Consider the following 23,054-nt stretch of genomic DNA (forward strand, 5'->3'; position numbering starts at 1 on the left):
TCATAACTTATGCCGCTTCCAACTTTTTCATCTCGGCACGTGTTCTCGCGACAAACACAAGGCGGCTGTTTTTCCGTGTACTTATTTTCTGGAATGGAGTGTGTGGGGCTCGCGGGGCGCGCGGGGGGCGCGGGCGCCGGCAGATGCGTCGTGCAGCGCCATCTCGCGGCCGCAGCCACGCCAGGTGCGCCGCGCGCCCTCGCCGCCGCCCGCCTCAGTCCGCCGCCACGCGTCATCCCGAGCGCACGTACTTACGGCCGCTCCGAACCGTACTAACACGCGACGCGCGCTTTTCGAACGTAGTGCACACCGACCGGTTCCACCTAGGACCAGTGACATATCAGTGTTGTGTGACTTATAGTGTTTCTGAGTGCCTGTCATGGATTACTGCTGGTTCCTGTGCTGACGAGCGCGGGCTGAGCCGTATGCTCCGGCGCCGCTAGCCGCGCCACCATGCGCGCCCATGCGGTGATCATCGCCCTGCTAGGGTTCCTACCCCAGGTACGGAGCCGCCGCCAAACCGCGAATCCCGACAGTGTTTGTTTACCTTCGCACCGGCGTAACCCAATCGGCGATGAAAACAATATCGCAGTAGGCAGTAGTGATGGGAAAGTCGTTCACTTGATAGTCAGTAAATTTGATTGGAAGTCGATCGTCTGGTTTCCCACGACGGAGGGTGTCGAGATGTAGATGCAGGCGGGATAGTCCCGGCCGGGCTAGGTCGTGACCGGTCCGCTGTTTGCTCGGTAAAGAAGAGCCGGTATGCTATGCTCGATACGTTTACCAGGCAAACATAGTTAGGTACGTACATAGTTATAAAGAAAGTTAAGTTCAGGTTTTAATAGCGAGTCGAGGCGAGGTCAGGCTGGGTCGCGCAGCCTCTCAGGTTTAAAATTAGATGCATTCCTGGAGCCTCTTGTGGCTGAATGCCGAAGATGAGCGTCCAGCGACATTCACAAATAACTTGCAGACTGATCCGTCTGTGCTTAGGGTTATTTTAGGAAGGGTTAGTAGTTCGGTCTACTTTACGACAGACGACTCGAGTCTCAACTTTATGGCTAAACAATGAAACGGGATACAATGTGCACAAAATGAGGTTAGGAAGTCGGAATCGCAAATCTTGGAGTTCGATGACCCCTGACCCGGTCAAGGTTACTAGTGTAAGGGTTGATCCGTGATAAGTAACTAATTCCTATAATCGATGTTGTACCTGAAAATGACAAATCGATGGCTCACATTCCTACCATAGTTTTATCATTGCTTGGGAAAACTTAAGAAACCACAAACACATTTATAGCACAGACAATTAACTATTCTTTATTATAACGAGCCGAGAAATCTTAACAATTATAGGTATATCTTTATTAACTGATCCATAACTAACAATCAATCAATTGCATCAGACACAAACATACAAGATGTTTATTTATACAGACACTCCAGCATATTCAAGCAAAGCAACATCCGAAAGGGATATAGGTACTTAGGTAGTTAGGTTAGGGTATTCAACATACCTACCTAACATAGCCAAGTACTTATAGAAACTAAAATATACCTAGGTATGCGAGACGTAAATTGCACGAACATCTCGATCTACACACGATTAATAGCATTCCCATTCGATTCAATCCGCGAATCCAAGCGCACAGTGTGCCGTTTCCATTGCGTTTACAGACATAGAAACAGTCGTAGCAATCGCCCCAAAATGTCAAACAGACGTTGAAAAATCGATATTTTTCCGTCATAGTTTTTGTTCCCGCATGGTACACCGGTCTGCGATTGGCGAGGGCTGGCTCCCTGCGTGTACGCATAGTAAACAACTAAACATGTTATTTATTATTAACTCTAAACGCTGTTTTATGCAGCGAAAACATAGGAGGGTGAAGAAGTTGGGACTCGACAAAGCAGAAATCCTAAAGAGAATTGTTAAAATCGGAGTCCTTTAAACTTACATAGCCCTTACCCTTTAAACATACCTACATAGGGACATGTAATACTGTAAGTATATGAAATAACCTTAAAAATTCGTATAAAAGTTGCTACTAGAGAGTTGACATTCTAGACCAGTCTGTGGGAAAAGGAAGCAAGAGTAATTAAGATCATTCATTATCATTATTTACGCTGAAATAGGTGGCTGCATCAACGTGTATGCCGAATAATATAGGTACCGTTATTGTTCAAGTGCACACATGCATATTAATGCTAATCGCGATAACGCGTGCGCCAGTGTGTGTGTACTGGTGTTACCAGATCAGCAAGGTTTTGCCGTCATCCGTGTGATTTTCGTGCACTTTTTGTCGTGTTAATTGTTTTTGAGTTGCGTCTGACAGGATAAATTACATAGTGTAGCTAGACTTCGTCCGGTGGTGCTACAACACAACACTTGCTGTATATTTATAGGCCGATGCGTGTGTATGCGTGCGAGTGAGTTTTCAAGGCGCTTTTATACATTATGAATGGAGTTGTGTTGTTTCATTAAAAAAACGGTAGGTTTCGCCCGAGACAGGTTTGTGCCCTGCGTCCGACGTGACGGCGGTCCTGTATTTGATGTAATTGTGGACAGAGGAAGCTGATGAATCGATTCGTGCATCGTGCAGTTAGTATAATCGATAACCCTTCTGTTTAGAATTGTATATTGGCTGCTCCCGGCTCGGTAGCGTTGCGTGATCGCCGACCGATGTCTGATCGGAAGCGGCGGAGGAAACACGTCTGCCCAAAACCGCAACCTAACAATTTCCAATTTCGATTTATAAACTATAAATAATCGACCGAAGGCCACTTTTGTCTGATAATAATGTATTCATCCCGAGAAATTACGGCAAATTGAGGATAACGTCAGTTAAACTGATTTTATTTTATATATCTTATTTTTGCCATAAGCGGCGATTAGCTGATCGGTTTTTTCTCTTGGTTAGAATTCGCAACGACATTACTGTATTTAATATCTTGGATTGTTGCATTCTACATTCTATAATCTCGATTACTTGGCGTCTACCTGTCGCATATCTAGGACATAGCTAGTCATAGCTCGTATGGAACGCATATAACATGTTATATACCTTAGGTACCAGTAACGGCATTGATTCAAACCAATCGATAAATTTTCGACTTTTAATTAAATACAAGCCTCGTGTGGCCGTGTGTCAGTTGCTGTACACACACACATACACAGGCCTCCACATTGCTGCTCAGCAGGTGCATACGCTGTAATGGCAACTCTTAAAGGCCCAACATCTGCTTTTTCGTAATTTACCCGCGTACACGAATTCTAATTGCCTTTTTAATGATTTAAAGTGTATTCTGGCCCGTGAACATTGTCACTAGCTTCTGTTTTACGAGCCACGTCGTGTAGGGCTCGTTAGAGATAACTATGGGAGCGCCCTCCGATGCCACTGCACAATGAAAATATTCGCCGTTTCTCAGGAGCGACTCAAAACGCTCTCTGAGGCCACAATTTCGGCAGACACACTTCACATGATACGTCCAACAAACAGCAATTAATCGTCGTATGTCATGTTAGTTGCAATAACTGTCTAAGTATGTGAAACTCCCTAACGGTAGCATTAACCCTGCTATAATTCCATGCTATTGTCCAAAAACGCTTTTTGTTCTATGAGAACCGGTTTAATTATAAAACGAGCCTTCTTGTACGAAATCCGTCGTTATAATCGTCGGTTTTTAACAGCTTAACTATGAGAAATTGTGAGTTTTCGTCTCATTGTGCGGTCCATAATGGGCCGATTGTAAAGAGGCACGCATACGTTACCGCCCGGATAGATGCTATCTGGACGCATCTAGACAACTTGACAAATGACGAATTCATTATGCTCTGCCCGTGACACTGTCGTCCCATTGTTCGCTGCCGATCACCTTTTCTTTCATTAATACAGTCTTATGAACGCACCCTGTGTAGTTTTTCCCCGATTGAATCCGGAATTTAATTGATTCCCGGTAGCTGCCGAGAAAAAGTAAAAATGGCTGCCAGGATCATTGAACAGATTACGCAATGTCGCCAAACTGGATGCTCGGGGAAGTCAGTATTTATATACATTATTTATAAACATACAAATAGCTGGGTACTTCATCAGAGTAACCAGAATGCGAGTCGACTGATCCATTCAATAATACGTCCGATGAATTTTCGAATTTCGAAATAAATTGACATCTTTTGCGACAGCCAGTAACCTTCTAATTTAAGGTTCTATTGTTTAGAGCAGCTTCTAGTGAGGTGCGTACAAATTATTGGATCCCAAATCGGGTAAATGTGTCAGTTACGTCGGCAACTCAGCGTGGGTTGCTCAATTCTTCAGGCTTTCATTGCATAGTTGAGAGATGAGTATGAATGAAGCTTCTGTGGGCAGAAATTTAAGGCCGTAATAGATGACAGTTGTGAATAATAGGATACGTATTTTAGCCAATAATTAAGCAAAGATTAAACACTGTGTAGGCGTGTCAACGTACTCCAACTTAAAGCGTATCCCACGCCTTACAAGTTCTAAGCAATCATAGTGCTTAGCAATAAGATGTTATATTCCCTCTCGTTAAAACTGGCCTTATACGGTCTAGAATCAATAATCATAAAAATTATGACATGTTGTTTCATAATGAATTACGAGTAAATCATTTCTATAACGAACAAGTCCAAGTAATGTACTAGGCATGTAGGCATCACCAAGAGGTTTAATACGGCCAGTTTCAGTGTGGACATTCGCATAAACTGCCAGCAATTTTCAGTGGCCAATTCCATTCCGAGATTGCAAATAAAACGCGGCTGGTGATCGTAGGTTGCATAAAGAACGTAATTTCGTGTTAACATGAACGCAGTTGTATCTCATGTGGAGCCGGCGAATAGTTGGACTGAACGATTTAGATCCGCGATTTCGCTCGCAACTTTTTCATTTGTCACAGCCACATTGCTTCACTGCGTCGAATAGCTCTAATACGAGCTGAATGCCCGATTCACCACTCGGATAGCACGGGAGCGACACGGAAATCGTTATTGATAAATAATTTATAAGAAAATACCATGTGAATTGTACCAATGCGGCTGTAGCGCGCCATCAACAGTTTGTCATTAACTGTCAATAATACATGAGGTATTTTAATAGCATCGGTCTTAGATAATCTGTGGCGGAGTGGTTCACACGTAAAACGAGTGGATCGCAGAGTGAAGATCTGGTTTACGATAGAGAACGCACGTCTGCCTATCGCGGCGCGGCGCTGCGCACGAAATCTCAATTGACTTGGGCAATGCGCTTAAACAACCACAAAATGCCTTATTATGCGCTTTCCATATACGTTCCAGGCAATCTAGGCACTATTACGTTCCATGGTTCTTCGTTAATTCGGAATTCCAGTATTAGCTTCTTGTATGCGTGCGCGCAGCTGCTGAAACGAACGGCAACAAAGGAACGGCCACTTTTGTCGTGCGCCCAAATGTGAGACGTTTTGTTCGCACTTGGAACAAGTATCTTTTATTTCTCTTCGGGGTACAGCGAGAGAGCTCTTTGAAACGGGACGCCCATTGTACCAGCACCGCATGCGACGATCCATAAAGAAATTCCGAAAAATAGCCCAACAAAAACCAATTACAACTAACGTTCATTCATCAGCCAAATCATATTTTACGACGCCTCGTAAGCCAACAATTAAATCATACTCATTTTATTTTTAATGTGGCATTTTATAACATCTGACTGAAGCCAAGCGCAATAAAAAACAAAACATGCAAAAAAATCATACGTCGCGCGTTCCAAATATAAAAGTTTGAATTGCGAATTAGGATGCATTCGGGCCACAACGAGCGTCGCGCTATTAAAAGCATCGTGTTTGGTTGTTTGTTTTAACACATTTCGCGTATGTATTAACGGTCGAGATGGAAAACATTCCCTGGGTTTCATTATTAAGGCTAATTTTAGATCGCAGGCAACCTGCTCGCAGCAGTCCTGCCTTACATACAATGGTGGTTTATTCTCGCATCATTATTCTTTATCGTAAACTTACGGCCCTCCCTGTAGTTTGAGCTTTATCTTCATATTTTTTTGTAAGATCCTCTCTGTACAAGTTTTGTTTCGAATGTAGGAGAGCTTTCTAACTATAGGCCTGCAAATAAAATGTTTTTTTTAATTAAATAATTTTGACATAGTAATTTAGTTCATTCAATACGTCTAAGTTCGTGTCGTGACCATTCCACTGGCAATTAAGTGAGAAAAAGAATTAATGTACCCGGTACATAACTGGACTCATATTGCGAGACAGTCTATTACTCAAATCAATTTAGAAGGTTTTGTTGGAGGCAATTAAAGCACAGTGTTACTTTCTTCAATGAAAAAAGCTCATAATATTGATGTGCACGACTGTTACATCCAATGCATTAATGTGAAGTGGTACCTACGTACAATCATTTGGACCTGTGTTTAACTTACGCAAGTAATTTATTACTGGCACTCATAGCCGCATAATTGAATCGACGAAACAAATGCTTGATTTGAATTTGGAATGTTTGTTATTGCTCGAGAGGAAACAACAATCGATCGGATATCGAATTGAATGCGACTTTCTTTTTAAATCTTAATTAGTGGCGTTGGCGTCGATTCATTCAATCTTAGCGCCTCTAAAATTATATTTAAAATAACATCAATCAGCTAGTCATCGCGTCAAATCGCCCGAAGACATTTAGTGAATAAGTTATTCAGTAGTCCAGCAGTACTTAAGTATTATTTAATTGTAAACTCGGACACTACCCCGGGGCAAGAGGTTTGACCGCCTCACCTCTTTCGGTGCCCAACTTTTTTTATACTCTTAAATCGTGTTTACTCTATGGATTTAGATTACCAAGTGGCATGATTTCTAAAAACTATAATTACGTGGAATTAAACAGTAAGGCACAATCAATCTTAGAATAGCTACCATAAGTCATTTTTCAAACAATCAAATCATTCGTTATAAAAAACAGGGATGTTTAGAGTGGCCCGTATCGTTTTTTGGTACTTTTTTATCCCTTCACCTACCTGCTGAACCACGTGGTTGTGTGAATAGAATTTTGTTCTTGTCCTTGTTTCTCCGGTAATAGTAGAGGGAGATGGACATAAACTTTGTTTTTCGCGTTTGTTTGATACTCGGCACAGAGGTAAAACCGACCCCTGCTTTGACAGGAAGTTGGTTGAAATCTGGTCTCTTTTTACCGCATATTGTTTACGGGGGCGAAGTTTTGACATGTCGAACAGACTGGCTGTCTACACCGCTCTAGATAACGCGTTTAAAATTCGAACGCATGCTGTTATAATTGTTTTTAATTTCGAACACTAACGTTCTCAGGCAATCCGACTTTACTTAATGAATTCGTTACACGTACCTTTTTAATGACAGCGCACTTAAAGTTTTTTTTTCTAATTTATGGTATTCACGGCAAATGCAATTAATCTACAGTGAGGAAACTACTTTAAATTCCACACATGACAAATATTTATTAGCACTGAAACACAATTACATTGAAAAGTGCAGCCAAAGTTTATTATTGGTCAACGAAACGGGACCGGCGGATTAAATTCTACCCACACCTTGCCTGATTAAGCTCCGGTAATGATTTGTAAAGACATCGCGGCCATAACTTAATACCACGAACTTCCTTCCGATACCATATTAACGTCTTCGATACTATCAGTCATAAAAAAAACTTTATAGCCAGACAGGAACGAAGCTATAACGTGTCTATTTTTAGTCCTACAAAAACCTTTTCGAAATGCACACATAACATTCTATGATACTAGGGACAAAATAGCAATATAAAATTCTGAATGCGCTTACTTTTTACTGCGTTATGCATTCCTTTCAACGCAACGCGTCTTAAAACTTGTTGACCCCACGAGCGACTCTTTATCTGAACAACTGCTCGTCGCATTTCATACAAGGGTTGCACTGCCCTGCAGGGAATAGACAAAGACCTCACTATTATTATTCATAGACCAACAAAGAAGGGAATTCATGTCATTAACATGAATATGCCGTATCTATCTCCATCAGTCGGTAGCAAATCGCCTCAATTTCTCATCGACACTGGCACACACACGGAGATTTCTAGAGAAAAAAAAAACTAAACCGCGCGGGAGGCGCCTCGATTCGTTCGAAAATTAAAAGTCGTCAGCTTGATTTGCAAAAGTACGTTCGTAATTCGACTCTTGCTAGGGGTGTCAACGTAGCCACCCCTTATGAGCAACCCCATTTTTGAACGACCTACATAACTGTCCAGTAAAACCGTTAGTAAAGTCTCGGCGGGGTCGATACGTCATGGACAGTTGTGCAAATAGTTTTTGTTTGAGGATTAACATCTTCGGCGTTGAAAGTTATGTCTCTGTTTGTTCTGAGCATGATACTGATTGATTGACTACACGAACGAAGTTGGACTTAATGCTTTTGTTGTTTGACTTTGCGCTCGAACTACACTTTAAGTTCGAAATGCGAGTAAAACCACCCTGTGTAATGTCGTCGCTCCACAACATTATTCAAGACAAGAAATAAACGTGTTTTTTTCTGCTTCCAGGTGCTGACGTCCGGTTCCTTCGAGCTTAGGATAAAAAGTTTTACGAACTCATTGGGTAGGCTAAGTAGTGGGCAGTGCTGTGATGGTTCCTCAAGTAGTGACGCGCCTTGTTTAGCGCCGTGCAGGACTAAACTCCGCGTGTGTCTCAAGATTTACCAAGCGAATATCGACACGACGTCGCCATGCACGTTCGGCGACATCACCACGCCGGTGCTGGGCGGGAACTCGCTCGATGTTCCAAATTTGAACGTGGAGGGATTCAGCAATCCCATCGTCTTCCCTTTCGACTTCACGTGGCCGGTAAGTTCTTTTTTCAAATTTAAAAAACATAGAATATGCTTTTTAAATATAAATAGATACAGCTGGCTGTTTTGCATGTATTAAGTATACACGTTGGACATAGACATTTTCAAATATGGAATGCAATAACTTCCCTCCCATCTTCAGCGTTCTTAATGTTTATGGTAATGCGGTAACACTATACGCGAACAAAACAAGTTGTATTAACAAAACAACGCATCATCAATCGTTAAGTCGAGACAAGCGTTGGTCAAAATCAATAAGTCATATAAAAGAAGCATTAAGTAGCGGGCCGACATCAATAAATCATACAACGATTCAAATAGTACATGAAAGATTCATTCTCGCATTTTAATCTTACTAATTTAATCTTTGACCCCTCATTTCTTTGATATTGGAATGCTTTACTGCCTAGCGTTTTCTTTTAATTTAGTTCTTTGATGAGCATAATGTAAAAGATGCGTCCAGAAAGCCAAAGCTTGAGCTTTCACAGCCTCAAAATAAGTACAACTCATTGCGTATAAAAGTTAACAATACGGCCCCTATTGTTTAATTCAAATCAAATAAACGAAACAAACAGATAACCAAAAAGTTTGAAAAAGAATCTAAACTGTAATCTCCGAGTATAGTCGCCTCATCGTAAATAATAGACAAAGAAATTGTTGTAGAACTAACAATCGAACAGAAGTGAAAAATATAAGAATTCGTGATGATTTAACAAGCCACGCGTGGGACGATAGTTTCGTGGACAGAATCAGTTTCATTGCACCGACAACGATTATAAAATGAAAAACACCTTATCTGCCACTTTTCCATCAACCGAAAGTGTCAACACGAAACAAATGTATTGACTGCGCTAGAAATGTAACGAAGAAACAATTGAACGGCATTCTACTCGTAGAATGGTGGCTGCCTTCGAATTTTATTTTTAATTAATTACGGACTCTATACTGCCAGTCGTGTGTTATTACGGCAGTAACCTTCATTGTGTAGACCTCATCTTCTACTCGATTAGACCGTGGAAGCTGAGATCGTGATCAGATATTGTAATTACCTGTTATTTATTTACCAACATCTATCGACCTATCTAGTTCCCAAGGATAACGGACATCTTAATCGGATATAGCTTAGTTGTACGACTTAAATTGTCTATGAGAGCTTTCGTGAGCACATAGCATTGCGTTGGTTGGTTGAAACAACGGTCCAATTAGAGTATTTTATTAGATGAGCGATAAGAATTTTGTTAACCTGTCGTAGCGTTTTATAAACGAATATAAAATAAGATAGACGTAAAGATAAATCTACTCAATATCAGGGATGTAAGCCGTCGGTCGCTGGCTTCCACGACACAGAATTTACCACCTGGGCTTCGAGACCCTTGTGTCCACTTAACTCGAGTTGTTTGTATTTTATTTAGCGGCCCTCTTCAAATGACGCACCATCTCGTAATGTTTGAGTCAACAGTCCTAAGCTTGCACAAGCCGGACCATCTGTAAAACGTGACATTTGGTCCGACGCCCCAGGTAACAACGGGTTAAATGTAATATGTAATCACACAAATTCGAAAAGCCAATTTTAAATTTCGAACGGCCAGCAATCAGAAGCCGCTTTGTTTTTAATTTCTTAATTTAAAAGCGCGTTCATAGACCACAGATGAAAGTTTTTTTTTAATAGCACCATATTGTTGATACATCCGCATCTCGTCTGCCAGTATCGTTCCAAATGAATTGGCTGCTAAATTGTAACTTCCTGCTTAATTTCCATCATAGAGTTCTATTACCTAATGGGCATATGGCGCTGGTGATCAATTGAGCGAAAGCGAACGCAAAATCGTCCTGCTCCTATCCAATTTCTGAAAACTGACAGTTTAAATTCCCTGACATCCCACTTACATGTCGGTTATCTTATTCCGATTGAGTTTCCAAATCGTCAAGGGGATAAGGATCTTCCATATGTCACAGCGCATATGTCGTTTGAAAGATGTCTCGATAAGTCTATAGGAAATGCGCCATGCTTCGACTTCGACTGTCGACCTTTAGAAATAAATAGGTGTGCCGGATTACAATACAATCTGCCCTATTACCTTTATTAGCTCAAGTTTTTTTCCCACAATGAGGTCATCATAGAAATCCGTGTGTAGCATATCGTTCGAATAGGGTGTAATAATATTAAAGCTGAGCTAAGTACTTAATGTATGCAGAGTTTGCGTTCCGTTGGCTGCGCGCGAGTCGCGGCAGGTGAACAGCGTTCTGAAAGATATTCGATTTTCGAATTTGTTTCGAAACTTATCGCTGGCCGGCCAGTATCACAATATTTTGAAATTTGAACCCCTTTCCGTGCGGACGCATCTCGCGGCTGCGGCCCGTTATTATGTATCCCATTACTTTCCTCGATTATTCTGAGATCCGTAACGGATATCTACTATCCGTTGCAAAAAAGTCATATCTGAAATGTTTTCGTTAAGTTTTAAAACGCCATGATACATCATCGTCTACCTAAAAGTTGCCTCATTACTACGAATGCAATGATTTTTTATCTGATCCGTCGCCTAGCCTTAGATTTAACCCGCAGATAAATAGGTCATAAGCATATTAATATTACTGACAACATCGAATAGCATTACACGTTATAAGTACGAGGCGGTTCGGTTAACGATGCATAGAAACGATCCATCATGCAGCGCTTAAAGAAAGAGATGGCTCACTCTAAAAAGAAATCTCATTTGTATTCAGCCCATCTCGACTCTCGTTTCATTTATTTGAATGCTTCAAAACAATTTGTGTTTGTAAATCTCGTTTAATATAACCCACTCGACAAGATCCGTTACTCTCCGGATGTCACAAAGGTCTCCTGCAGCCAACAGGTTGAAATGCTCTTAATAATTCTGCTCTAAGTATAGCGGAGAAAGGTTACTGGCTTAGGGTTAATTGTAGTCGTTTACGTCAGAAGGAATGGCAACCTTGTAATGTTATTATTATTTTGAGCGCAGCCCATTGAAGAAATTTTGCCCCGGACCGTTATGTGTGAGCCGCCCTTTAGCACGCAAAAAGTTCTTATGTAATTGGGTTTAATAAAGAGGCGGAATTCACCTGCCAGTGCGACGAAATGTCAGAGTGTGCTTCCGCGCAGGCGTCCCGGCCGTGAACTATACTCTGTGGTCCACGCTCTATCCTCCTTGCTATAAATAGATCCTCCTTCGTAATTCGACGATTGTTACTGGCCAGTTATCTTGATGCATTGTCCATCTCTCATTGTTAACCACAGATAAGCAGCGGTCAAAAGCTAATTTCGACTGTTACCCAATTATTTCTGTTTATTGACGCTCCATTGTTGCCTTGGATTCTCTTTTAAAAAGGTTTTCGTAACGAGCTCCAAATACTGCGGATATTTTAATGAGCAGCGCTGTCTATTTTTAATTAAATAGATTCCTTATTTTAAGTTTGCAAGTGTTTTTGCATAAAAAACTCCTTAACGTACTTACAAGCAAGCTGGTCGGTAAAAAAAACAACGTGTGCTAAAAGGAAACATAAATAACACATGTTTTCTACTATTAGACTATACTTTTAATAGTTTTAAACGCAATTACTATCTGCACTTGCGTTTTGTGACAACTTAATCTATGAAAGCTCACACACTCACGCCAAAAAGTCGTAAAGCAAAAATAATGACTATTTGTTCTAATATTAAAATATTTAATTCAGTTCAAAGATATGTCTAATGTGTACTCTAGCGTTTTTTCCACCTAATTAAGGTTAATTAAATCAAAACGCAAGTATAGTAATAAAAGTATAGTTTTTAAGCGTCCGCTTGTTTCTCAGCCGTGACTCGCTATGCGGGGGGTGGCTCACATCTTGATGTCAGACTCCAAACGAACAATCGCCTGTATTGTAAACTGTTAGTATTCCATCAGCCCGAAGGTCCGTGAGACCATCGTTTGCGTAAAAACCAAGCTTTTCGGACGCGATTAATGTATTTGTGTCGTTCAGTTAAGAAACACACGTCGCCATTGTGGAACGACTGTGTGTATGAGCGGAGCCGTAACTAATTCCCGAGATTGTTACTTATTTTGCATGTTTCGTAAAATAGTTTCACGCTCTACATACGACGAGCGAGCGCTCGGCTTTACAAGTTCCATATTTGAATTTGAAAAACGAACGCTAGCTTCGAAGAACGAATGTGTGACGTCACGCGTTCGAATATGAATTTGAAAACAATCAACGGTAGATCACGGCGGTGTCAGACTGCCGTTCGGCCGTGTATTGTGTCGTGTGAACACGGCGCGCTTCTTGCCGCACTAGCGGCTTCTCTAATAGAAAGTAATTAACAATACATTTCACGTCGAGAAAAACCCGACGAATTCAAACTTGGAACACACGAAACCCGACCACGATTAAATCCATAATTACGATCGAATTGTAATCGGTAACACGCACCCGCATTGTTATTCATAGCGCATCGATCGTTAGGTAAGAAATATTCCGTTCGGAAAAGCATACGAACTTTTGGGGACACCGCACCGCTGTGTCAACTCGAGTTATTCCACGAAAAGGCAGCTGTTAACCCAATACCATTCTTAGCATTTTATTAGTTCTAGACCGTCTTTAATAGATGGCCTGTCTACTTCCCGGTTTCTGGAACTAAAGGCAGTGTGGCCTTTGTCGTAACACGATATGAGTGTTGTCGCCTCTTCATTCCCTCCATAGTTCGGCACCGACTTCCGTCTAAGTTTTTTATCGAAGAGAAAGAGCTCTTAATAATTTCCTTTAATCTCAATCCGCTCGAGACCGCCTCTCTTAAAATACTTACCCCTACATCCGCTTCTTTTAATAAAGTCTGTAAGGAATGCCCCGCTTCTCCGCGCGTCTTTATCTTACCGGTAATTAAAAAAAAACCTCGCAGCCAACGAAGACTGACGATGTTACTGCAAATCACGTCGAATAGCAATTTCATAAGTTCCAAATTTAAACAAACGGAGCGTTGATAATTGGACGTGTTGCATTGTCTGTTCGGAGCGAGTGCACAGGTATTCGGCGTCCTATCAATTAACGTGCCTCTCTAGCAAATCCGCGCCTAAGTAAACGCAACACACAATAAAACCACCAATCACACCCGAACTGACCGGGTGCTAAAATAACATTCGAAATTCGAACATCGTAAATAACGATTAGTCATAGACGAGGAGATAAAGAAAATAAGCTCATCAACGGAGTGAATAGACAGTAAAGTTTACCGCTCTTGTTATTACTGCCGTCCCGGTACGGCCAAAGAAAACACTCCTTTTTCAAATGGACGCTCGTTTACGGTCAGATTCTGACGTTTTAACTGCGTCTCTCCAAACATTTACGACTCTTAATAAAATTGTTCAAAGATCCCGTGTTTTTTTTTTCGTCCCGTAATAGTAGCCGAGAAGTGTCTCTTCAACTGTGTGACGCGAATGTTTCGTCGGGATTAGACTTGGACTTGTCAATCAAATTTTAAATTAAGAACGTCATCGTATCGGCCAGTCCCATCGCGTTCCAAATTGAAATCGGCTTCCATTTTAGGCGGTGTCTGCGTTCCATTTTTATTAGACCGACGCGCTCCGCAGTTCTCACGTATTGTGAGGGCCTGTTGTCCTCAAATCTGCACTGATGAAATTCCTGGCGGTCCAGCCTTTATTCCTCACACGCGCTAAAGCTTCTAGGAATCCTGCGAGGGGAGCATTACGACTCACGTGAATAAATCTCCGCCATTATTTAGTATGGGAGTGGCGCGGCACTTACGTGTAAACACACTTCAACGAATTTATGGACATGTCAAAGGCCAATCATAGGCTGAGAACCTGCGAGTTACGAGTGGCCAGCGATTAGATCTGATCAATCACCATTGAAGATTCACGGTGGATCGCAAAGGAAAATTCTACATGGAATCCTGTTGTTATCTGATTTTAGATAGATAATTCTTTATTGCACACACACACAGAAATTACAAAATATATTATAGGGATTTAGTCACGCCCCGCTAATACCGAAGGCGTTTTCCTCTGCTTCTCGCACTACTTTCGTGATTAGAATATCAACATGTCTAGCGTTACTCATCGCCGCCTAGATTTGCCAGTATAATCGTGAGAAAAAAATGTGGAGTAACATTCAAGTCTCGACTTGTGTAGAGGCTGCGTCTCAAGGCGATCCGTTCGCGTCATTCTCAAATATACTCCTCCGAATGATCTGATCATTAGTTTGTTTATTTGTTCGTGCGGTTTCGGTTTCAACGCTCAACCCTTCTCAAGATTATCCGGCGATCAGCCGTAGAGCGGGGGCCGTTCCGAACACATCTCCCAAAATTTGTTATCTGTGAATCGTTTTATTTTTAATTCTTATGCTTCATTCAAATCGTTCAGTTGTTTATGGCCAGCATTTTCATGTTTGGAATTCCGTCGGTCCGGGCATCGGTCAGTCGCTGTCGTAGTCGGATGCCGCCGATTCTTGGCGAAATTAAAGGCACATAATCGTCCTTTTTCGCCGTGGAACCGATTTAAAAGTCCCGAATTCCGGTGCTGGAGTCGGTTTTTTCGCGATGATTGTAATTGTGGGCAATAAATTGTTAATGTAACTGACTTATTTCGTGTTTGGAGACCGGTCGCTAGCGGTAAAAAGTAGTTGCTTCTGCTCCAATGTTTCCTAGGTGCGTTCCACCGTCGAAACTAGCATTTCGTAAAGTAGCTGTTCAACTTTTTAAAATGTTGTAGCTAGGAGTTGGCCGGCAATTAATGTGTGGGTAATGTTGGCCATATTACCTTTACCTGCGCTCGTTACTCCACCGCCCGCGCACTTATTTGTTTTGTAGCACTCCAGCTATGTTGCTCGCGATCATTATTGCCTGGATTTAATTAATATTATATTTTTAATATGCATGTCGTGTGAAAATCTTAAACGAGTTTGAAATTTATTGCATATCCTTTCGTTTTTGCGCCGGTCTTACGACCGATGCAAACGATTTCTTTGCCAATAAAATTTATTGTTTAATTTTGAGTAAGCTGTGAGAAACACCAGTGTTTGGCAACACCAAGGTTTTTTCTGTCATAATAACGTTTTAGTTGAAAAAATGGCACCTCATAAATTTCTGTTCGTTTGGATGCTAAGCGATCGCAAATCATATTGATTTAATGCGAAATTCCATGTAGTAATGACATGACATGAAATACGTGTAAATGCGGATCATTCTTTTAGCACTTGGCGCGCATATTTTGTGAATCTCATGGCACCTCGCTGCATTGCGCAGGCGCAGACGGCGCAAGTCGTGCCTCCCCGTTCGAATTTCGAACTCCGTCGAACGAAGGCTCCCACAGACTTTCTGGAATTCACTTGTTTCACCGTCGACGTGCTCATACGCCGCTAGCCGACCGATTCAAACGGTCCCTCCTCTCGACGCAAGCACCTTCCAACACACGCTCTTCAATTTAGCAAGGTACTAGAGAGGTACGGTACGCAGCCTGCTCTGTGGCATAGTTACGTGGCCGCACGAAGCTGCTTAGCATTCTAACCGATGCACGTGTACTGTCGCCAATAAACATCGGCCTGGATGGTTTTTGTGGGAGAATATTTGTACAGGAAGTCCACCCGTTCTCATGGCATTTAACACGAAATAACCACTTGTTAGGTTAAAAAAAGTACTTATATGGAAGTGATTCATCGCGGCGTGTCAACGAACGGCATAACGATGCCAAAATAGAAGGAGATAAAATTAAATTAAAAGCATTAATAATACGATTTAAAACGCTCAAAGAACGAAACACGTTTCGAGTTATCGGGCAGACGTATTGGAATTTGCATATCTTTTAATTTGACGTACGCTCGGCTGATTTTTTCCCGACCCGTATCTAAAAGAACCTGTCTGAAGCAATGAGACCGCACTAACAAAGTGTGAAATATGAAATCACGACTCCTCCACTTGTCCGGTTGTTTGTGTTCCAAATATTTCTCGTGTCGAAACGAGACTCGAAAGCGATCAGGAAACTTTTTTCCGTTGATAACTTTCGTTTCGATACTGCTCGGGTATTGAACGGTCAATTTTCGAACTCGACCTTGTTCCATTTTCAAATCAAACACAACTTATCGATCCTTACTAATTTCTTAGCGGCCAGTGTCAAAACATTTGTACACGGCGTTCCTAAAACTGCGGGGACTCGGCATGTCTAAACCTTTACACAATGGCATAAAACCGACCATCTGGTATACTTACAACGGATTTGTTTGTCCACTATTCATTTCACTAAACAAATAAACAATAAACAAAACAAAAGCGTCCCAAACACGTGGCCCAAACATGTAGCCAATACTCAACACCTGATTATTTCTTTTGTTACGGGCCTTATTGTGTGAGGTTTAAAACCTCCGTGGTATATGGCGCTAAGCCCACACCACTAAAGATGCGTTCCATTCCCACGTCTCATATTGGGTTCTTTAATTAATAACAAAATAAGTTGGGATCGGCCCCGATATAGAAGTAGCCTCTTTAAGCACCACAATAAAACGATTTTCAAATAATTCCCGGCCTCGTGATATATCTGTCTATTACTCCTTTTTCAATCCGTAATACGATTTAACGCATCACATTCGAAGGGAATAATTCCTTTGATACGCTTTGATCTCACATCTTTATTGCATCTTTGTGTGATAAATAACTTAACATTTCATCATTCGAATATGAAATTTTCTTTTTCTTAAATGAGTGGCCACCGCGAACTTTTAATTCTGATTTTAAAAGTAAACTATTTGGTCGTCAATATTATTTTATATTCGAAATTGGAACATAGAAACATCGATCGTAGTCCGCTGAACTTCAATTTCATAATGATTAATGACGTAAAGTTTGTTAATCAAATAAGTAGCTTGATACGATAGGTGCAAGTACAAGTTTTGTGTAGTCTGAGATTGGCTCGCCGCTGCCTGCACGTTCGGTGACGTCGACAGCCACTTTTTATGGCCGTTCGAGATTCAGTGTCGAGCCGTGGGAACAGGCATATAGTTAGCCGGCCTCAGCTGACCGAAATGCGTTCTCCATACTCGATTTACAAATCAATACAACGTACAGGCGACCATATTTGATCGGCACAAATCATATTATTTGACACCGATCCGTGTCTCGCTCCTTATTTAAAGCGCGGTTGTAGCTAAATAGGCATTTCAATAGCACTAATAAGGGTAATGTGAGCGTTTAAGGCTCATGTTGGCTTGTCCAGCACATGGAGACTGATTAGTATGCACGGGCGGCGGGCCACACGTCCGTCCGTGTATCGCTATTAAACGCGATAAATTCGTCAAGAGTCTAGAGAAATACTTAATTGATACCGCATTGGCTCTCATGCTAATGACGATTAAGGGAAATCTCTAGTTTTTGCCGGGAGAACGCGTGTGAGATGCGCCAATCGATTTCTCGCATTGATTTTCCATCAGCTGTTGAGCGACAATCATCATTGTTGCCCGCCTATGCAAATGGGGCATTGTGGTTATGCAAATACATTTTTCATTCATCAAGTCGTTAATTGACAGCGACATCTGTCAGGAAAAACTGAATCACTCCTTAAGTTGATGCGCAGACGCAGGAATCAAATGAAGGAATTAAACGGTGACCCTTCACATCCGTTGCTGGCAGCTGGCCGCGCCACGCGTATTGTAATTACTGTCGCAGCGAAGCGTGGCCATCCAGCAACATTTTATACACCATTAAATCGGTTATGAACGTTTTCCTCCGAAATTTTAATTGACAGCCCGAACACTTGGGGGCTAATCCTTTTTGCAGCAGTACCGGCACTTTAATCTTTTTGCGGGCGAAATGGTTTCTTAACGATTCCCCACCGCGTTGGGACTTTGTGTAATTAAAGTTCGATTACAAAGCCGTGGTCAGGGATGATAATTGGCGCAGCGTTGTTTAGCGGCGTGGTGCGGCACGGTTCCAGAACCGGTCGCACTTGCCTCGGCCGGGTTTCGCATGCGGGTCAATACGCGTCCACAATATTCGACTATACCGACGCAGCTCCAGGCGCCGTCGAAGCATTGACTCGCCTCTTATCAATTATAATCGAGTTTGGACTGCCGTTTCGCCTCCCTGAGTAAACAACAAAAGTCAATAGCACCTATCTGATATGCAGTCACCCGTTCCACTTTTTTTTTACAAAGCTACAAAACCATTACCTTCCCATATTGGGCGCGATAACGTATACGCGACTCGGTTATGGTACATTCGTATTAATATATTTTTAACCATAAACAATTTTCGCAGTGCGCGGCCATCTGCCGGCTCTCGGTTTCACCTGTCTATCATCTTGTTCGTTTATACTCGCCCTGAACATACCAACCTGCATGCTCGCCCTCCGCCCATAGAGTTATTCCAAGCGTCTCGCTCGAAACCTCTTTGGGGACTCATTAAAAAAATCAGTCTCCCACACAGATGCTATCTTGTTTAATTGTGGTCGAAGTATCGTTTGACCGATGTGTTTAACTTGTGTTTTGTGTTTCAGGGGACGTTCTCGCTCATAGTGGAAGCGTGGCACGATATGAACGACACGTCGAGATCTGACGGTAAGTCCTCCTTTCTCTCAGCCCACAAAGGTCATGAAAACTGCTCGGAATATGGCCGCAGTCTTATCACGTCCGCCGTGGCTCGCTCACTCGAGTTTCACTGTAATTCTGGGTGTTTATCGTGCATTTAACGGACAGTATGTATATTTGAATGCTCATATTATCATATCGTGGAAGACAAAAATGTTCCCATGGAGTGGTCGCTTGGTGTTCAGCGCACGCGGCCGGGGCGCGTGACGCGGGTCCCAATGCCGCCGTATTCTAATAAACACAGCCTTCTGTAGGACGAAAATTTAGTAGAAATGTTCTAATGTATTCTTATGGCCGTTGACCGCCGCATTACTTAGTGCGTCATGCTCGCCTAGTACACAACGTCACTAGATGCCACCGCGATAACCGCAGCCAATAAATATTACCTAAATATTAAAAGCTGTTGAGTTCTTTCTGGCGAGCCCGTTTTTTACGATCGCGTGAGCCCAAACCTCACGCGAGATACAAGCAATCGAACATCGAATTAATGCTGCCATGTGCACCAGTACCTAATTTCTGATCAGATATTATTTATCATTTGTATTTACAATTGGAGCGATCGAATCAATAAGTTTGGCTCGTTTTAGTGGGTCGACATGAGACAGGGGCTAAACGACTAAACGCCCAATAAACAATCGGCCGCAGTACATGCGATATGGCGTGACCAAAAAAAACATTCCGAATGAATTGTACCCGAGCCCACACCGTAAATATATCATCATAATAATTTGCTTAGATAAAAAACTTAGTCCCAAAAAAGTAAATACGAACGCACTCCAAGCATAAAACAAGTTATGAACGCATCTAAACACGGGCCAGACAAATTCGATTTTCAAAATTACCGAAATGGCGAGCCTGGAATGGCGGAGCCACCTACTTCTTAATTAGATTCTCATATCCGCTGCACTCTGACCGACATAATTACTACTCCTGACCGAATAACTAAAACGATCCGGTGATTTACTAAAAACAGATTTAAGATACGTCGGTGAGGTGTGTCTACGGCCGGTTTACCGAAAACCATTAGCCTCCGCGGAGGATAGTCCGACGGGTGTATTTTTAATATTCGTCGGGAGCGATGGGCGGCGCCCACTACCGAGAAACTTTTCCTACAGAAATCTAATCAACGATAATAACAGGTTACACGTACTGAATATCGACTCACCGAACTAATGCTTAATTAAATCACGATCGTTTTTTTATCCAAACATTCAAAGCTCGAACAGCTGCAGTCGAGTCGAATAATTCATAGAGAACCGTTGCGTAATCTCCTGCAGGCCGACGCGAATAACGCTTTTTAATTTTTATGCACATCACCTCCCAAGAAAAGGATGACGCGCAAATCTTTATGAAGAATGGCGACACACGACTACACGTCCAAAGAATGTAATATATCATAGATAAACACCCAATTGTGCCGAGCGTACCTCGGAGTCACACATAAAGGGATTCCTGCACTAAACAAATAATCTTGGGTTCAACAATGGACGCTTCGCTGGCAATTTCGATCTTGTCTGAACGGTTCCTTCACCGAAATCTTTTGTTGGTCGCCCCGAGCGCGCAGCTGGCCGAGGCTTTGTTTACCAAAAATTATCAGCTAGCAGAGGGAAGCTTCTTAGTTTACACGTTGTCTTTCGTCGTCGTACGGCTTGACGGTGTAAAAAATCACGGAAGGCACTCCGGAAGGTTGAATTTATGATGCAACAGGCTCGCAGGAAGCGGTCGCCGACAGATGCTAAGCACATGCTCCAGATAATAGGTGGGCACACTTCGCCCGGTGACTAGCCCTCGCTTTGTTTACTGGTGCCACTGCTCTCAATTTGTTCTGATAGATAACTATTTCTTCTTTCGCTGTGAAGGCCGCGTGTTACTGGAACTCCGTACCAAGTGAGCGTGCGGTGCCGCGGGCCGCTGCTACTGTGACGTCGATAACTTGACATTACACGACCGAGATGCGATTATCGATACAGTTATGTTGTGACGGGGCTCTCATCTCCCCATCCGGTGCGTTATTAGTCGACTCACTCGGGCCCGGACCAGTTCCGAGTCGCTCTGATATTCCCAGCGCTCTCTACTCGGCTTTATGATTATGTTCACGTCGTTAATTAGCTTTCTCAAAGGTTAAACGCTTGACAGTCTGAAATGTAACGTCTCTTGCGCAATCCGCCGCATTTGTCGGATTCTCGGCGCGGAACGAAAATGCTCATTTTCTCACAAAACAATAGGGAATTCAAAACGAGGACCGCGTCCTCCGCCGGCGAGTCTACGCGAAATCCGGCCGACAATGTCGGACGGAATGGAACTATAGAATTGTTCAAGAACAGTCGATCGTAGGCGCCGAGCGTTTGTTTATCTAGTGCACAAACACGTCGACATCTCCACTCGAGCTGGAGAGCGACTCGTGCGTTAGAAGTGGACAGTTTTATAAACAAAGGCCGGCCCCGGCTTATGTACACAGGCCATTCATGATTCCGTTTCCCACATAGCCGGCGGCGGGCGCGGGGCAGGTGCGGTCCACTCATTAGCGATGCGGGCTCAGCTGCGAATCGGTCGACGAACCGCTAGAAGGCGTCGCCAGGTTTCGATTTCGTTCGACTAATTAAGCCCAGTGGAAGCCCAGAGACGCGAGGAGAGCGGCATCCGGACCGGCGTCGCTCAGCGCCGGAAGCTCGCGTGATCCCATCTCTCACCCGCTTCCCCAAAATCGCGTTTTCAACTTCCCAAATTGTGCGCGTCCGCCTCCCGTAGAGCCAAATTGGTCGGTTGTTTCGACTCCTTTTGTTTTGTTTATCGACGTTTGCTGGATTCATTCGTGAGGCTTTATTTGTAGTGACCTCTGCGCCGTAATTACATGTTATCTGCCGGAGCGAGGCACGTACCGACTTGCGGCCCAATCCACCGATATAAATGCGTTTTTTATTTGTGAATCGAAATTAATAGACGATAGACCGGTGCGGGTACACCCTCATTTAATAACGTTACAATTGGGTACCGAATTAAGGATGATGGCTGTGACTTTTGTTCGTGTTTTGTTCGACTCGGGACGGATCGCCGGCGATGCTTCGGATGAATAACAAAAAGTCGTAAGACGCCGCAATTTTCTACAAATTGCACTCCCAAAGCGGAAACGCAGGGCTACCACATACGCCTTAATTGGTGACCAAACCTTTTAATGTTTTACAAACCCTAATTAAGCTAAACGGCAGGGTTATAATGTCGCGAGCGCATAAAGAGAAGTAAACATGAAGTTGGCAGTGAGTCCGTGTGTAATTCGACAGCCCTAGCCGCTCGGCTGCCATAATTCCTTGCGCACATCGCAGTTAAATTGCAAGCGTCTGCGCGGCGCAGTTCCCACACATCATTTTTCTAATTCTCCGCACAACAACGTTGCACTTCTCTTTAATAACGCTTCTTTGAAAACCACCGTGTTCGATTACGCTTACCTCTCAAATAAGTTTATATTTATTGTCGGAACTCATAGCTATGAACCCTTTGTTCTCGACAACGCGGAAAATGCGTTTTGTTTTATGCCCTTATAGAAAATAAATCAACGCACATTTTTCATCGGCTACTCGATCGATGGCAGGTCGGAATAAATTAATATTTATGTTCGGATGATTGTATTT

At 42.6% G+C, this 23,054-nt stretch overlaps 1 protein-coding gene across 1 annotated transcript in view; it reads left to right on the plus strand.

The window, feature by feature from the left end:
- Positions 1 to 204: 204 nt before the first annotated feature.
- The window catches only part of LOC105382658 (neurogenic locus protein delta), a 31,527-nt gene continuing 8,677 nt past the window's right edge, over positions 205 to 23,054 (plus strand). The window contains exons 1-3 of the mRNA XM_038106770.2: positions 205 to 501; positions 8,540 to 8,839; positions 19,338 to 19,398. Of these exons, the coding sequence (XP_037962698.2) occupies positions 454 to 501; positions 8,540 to 8,839; positions 19,338 to 19,398 (409 nt within the window). The 5' untranslated portion in view covers positions 205 to 453. The remainder of the gene's footprint in view (positions 502 to 8,539; positions 8,840 to 19,337; positions 19,399 to 23,054) is intronic.

This window comes from Plutella xylostella, chromosome 7 (genome assembly GCF_932276165.1).
Source record: "Plutella xylostella chromosome 7, ilPluXylo3.1, whole genome shotgun sequence".
NCBI classification, from domain to species: domain Eukaryota; kingdom Metazoa; phylum Arthropoda; class Insecta; order Lepidoptera; family Plutellidae; genus Plutella; species Plutella xylostella.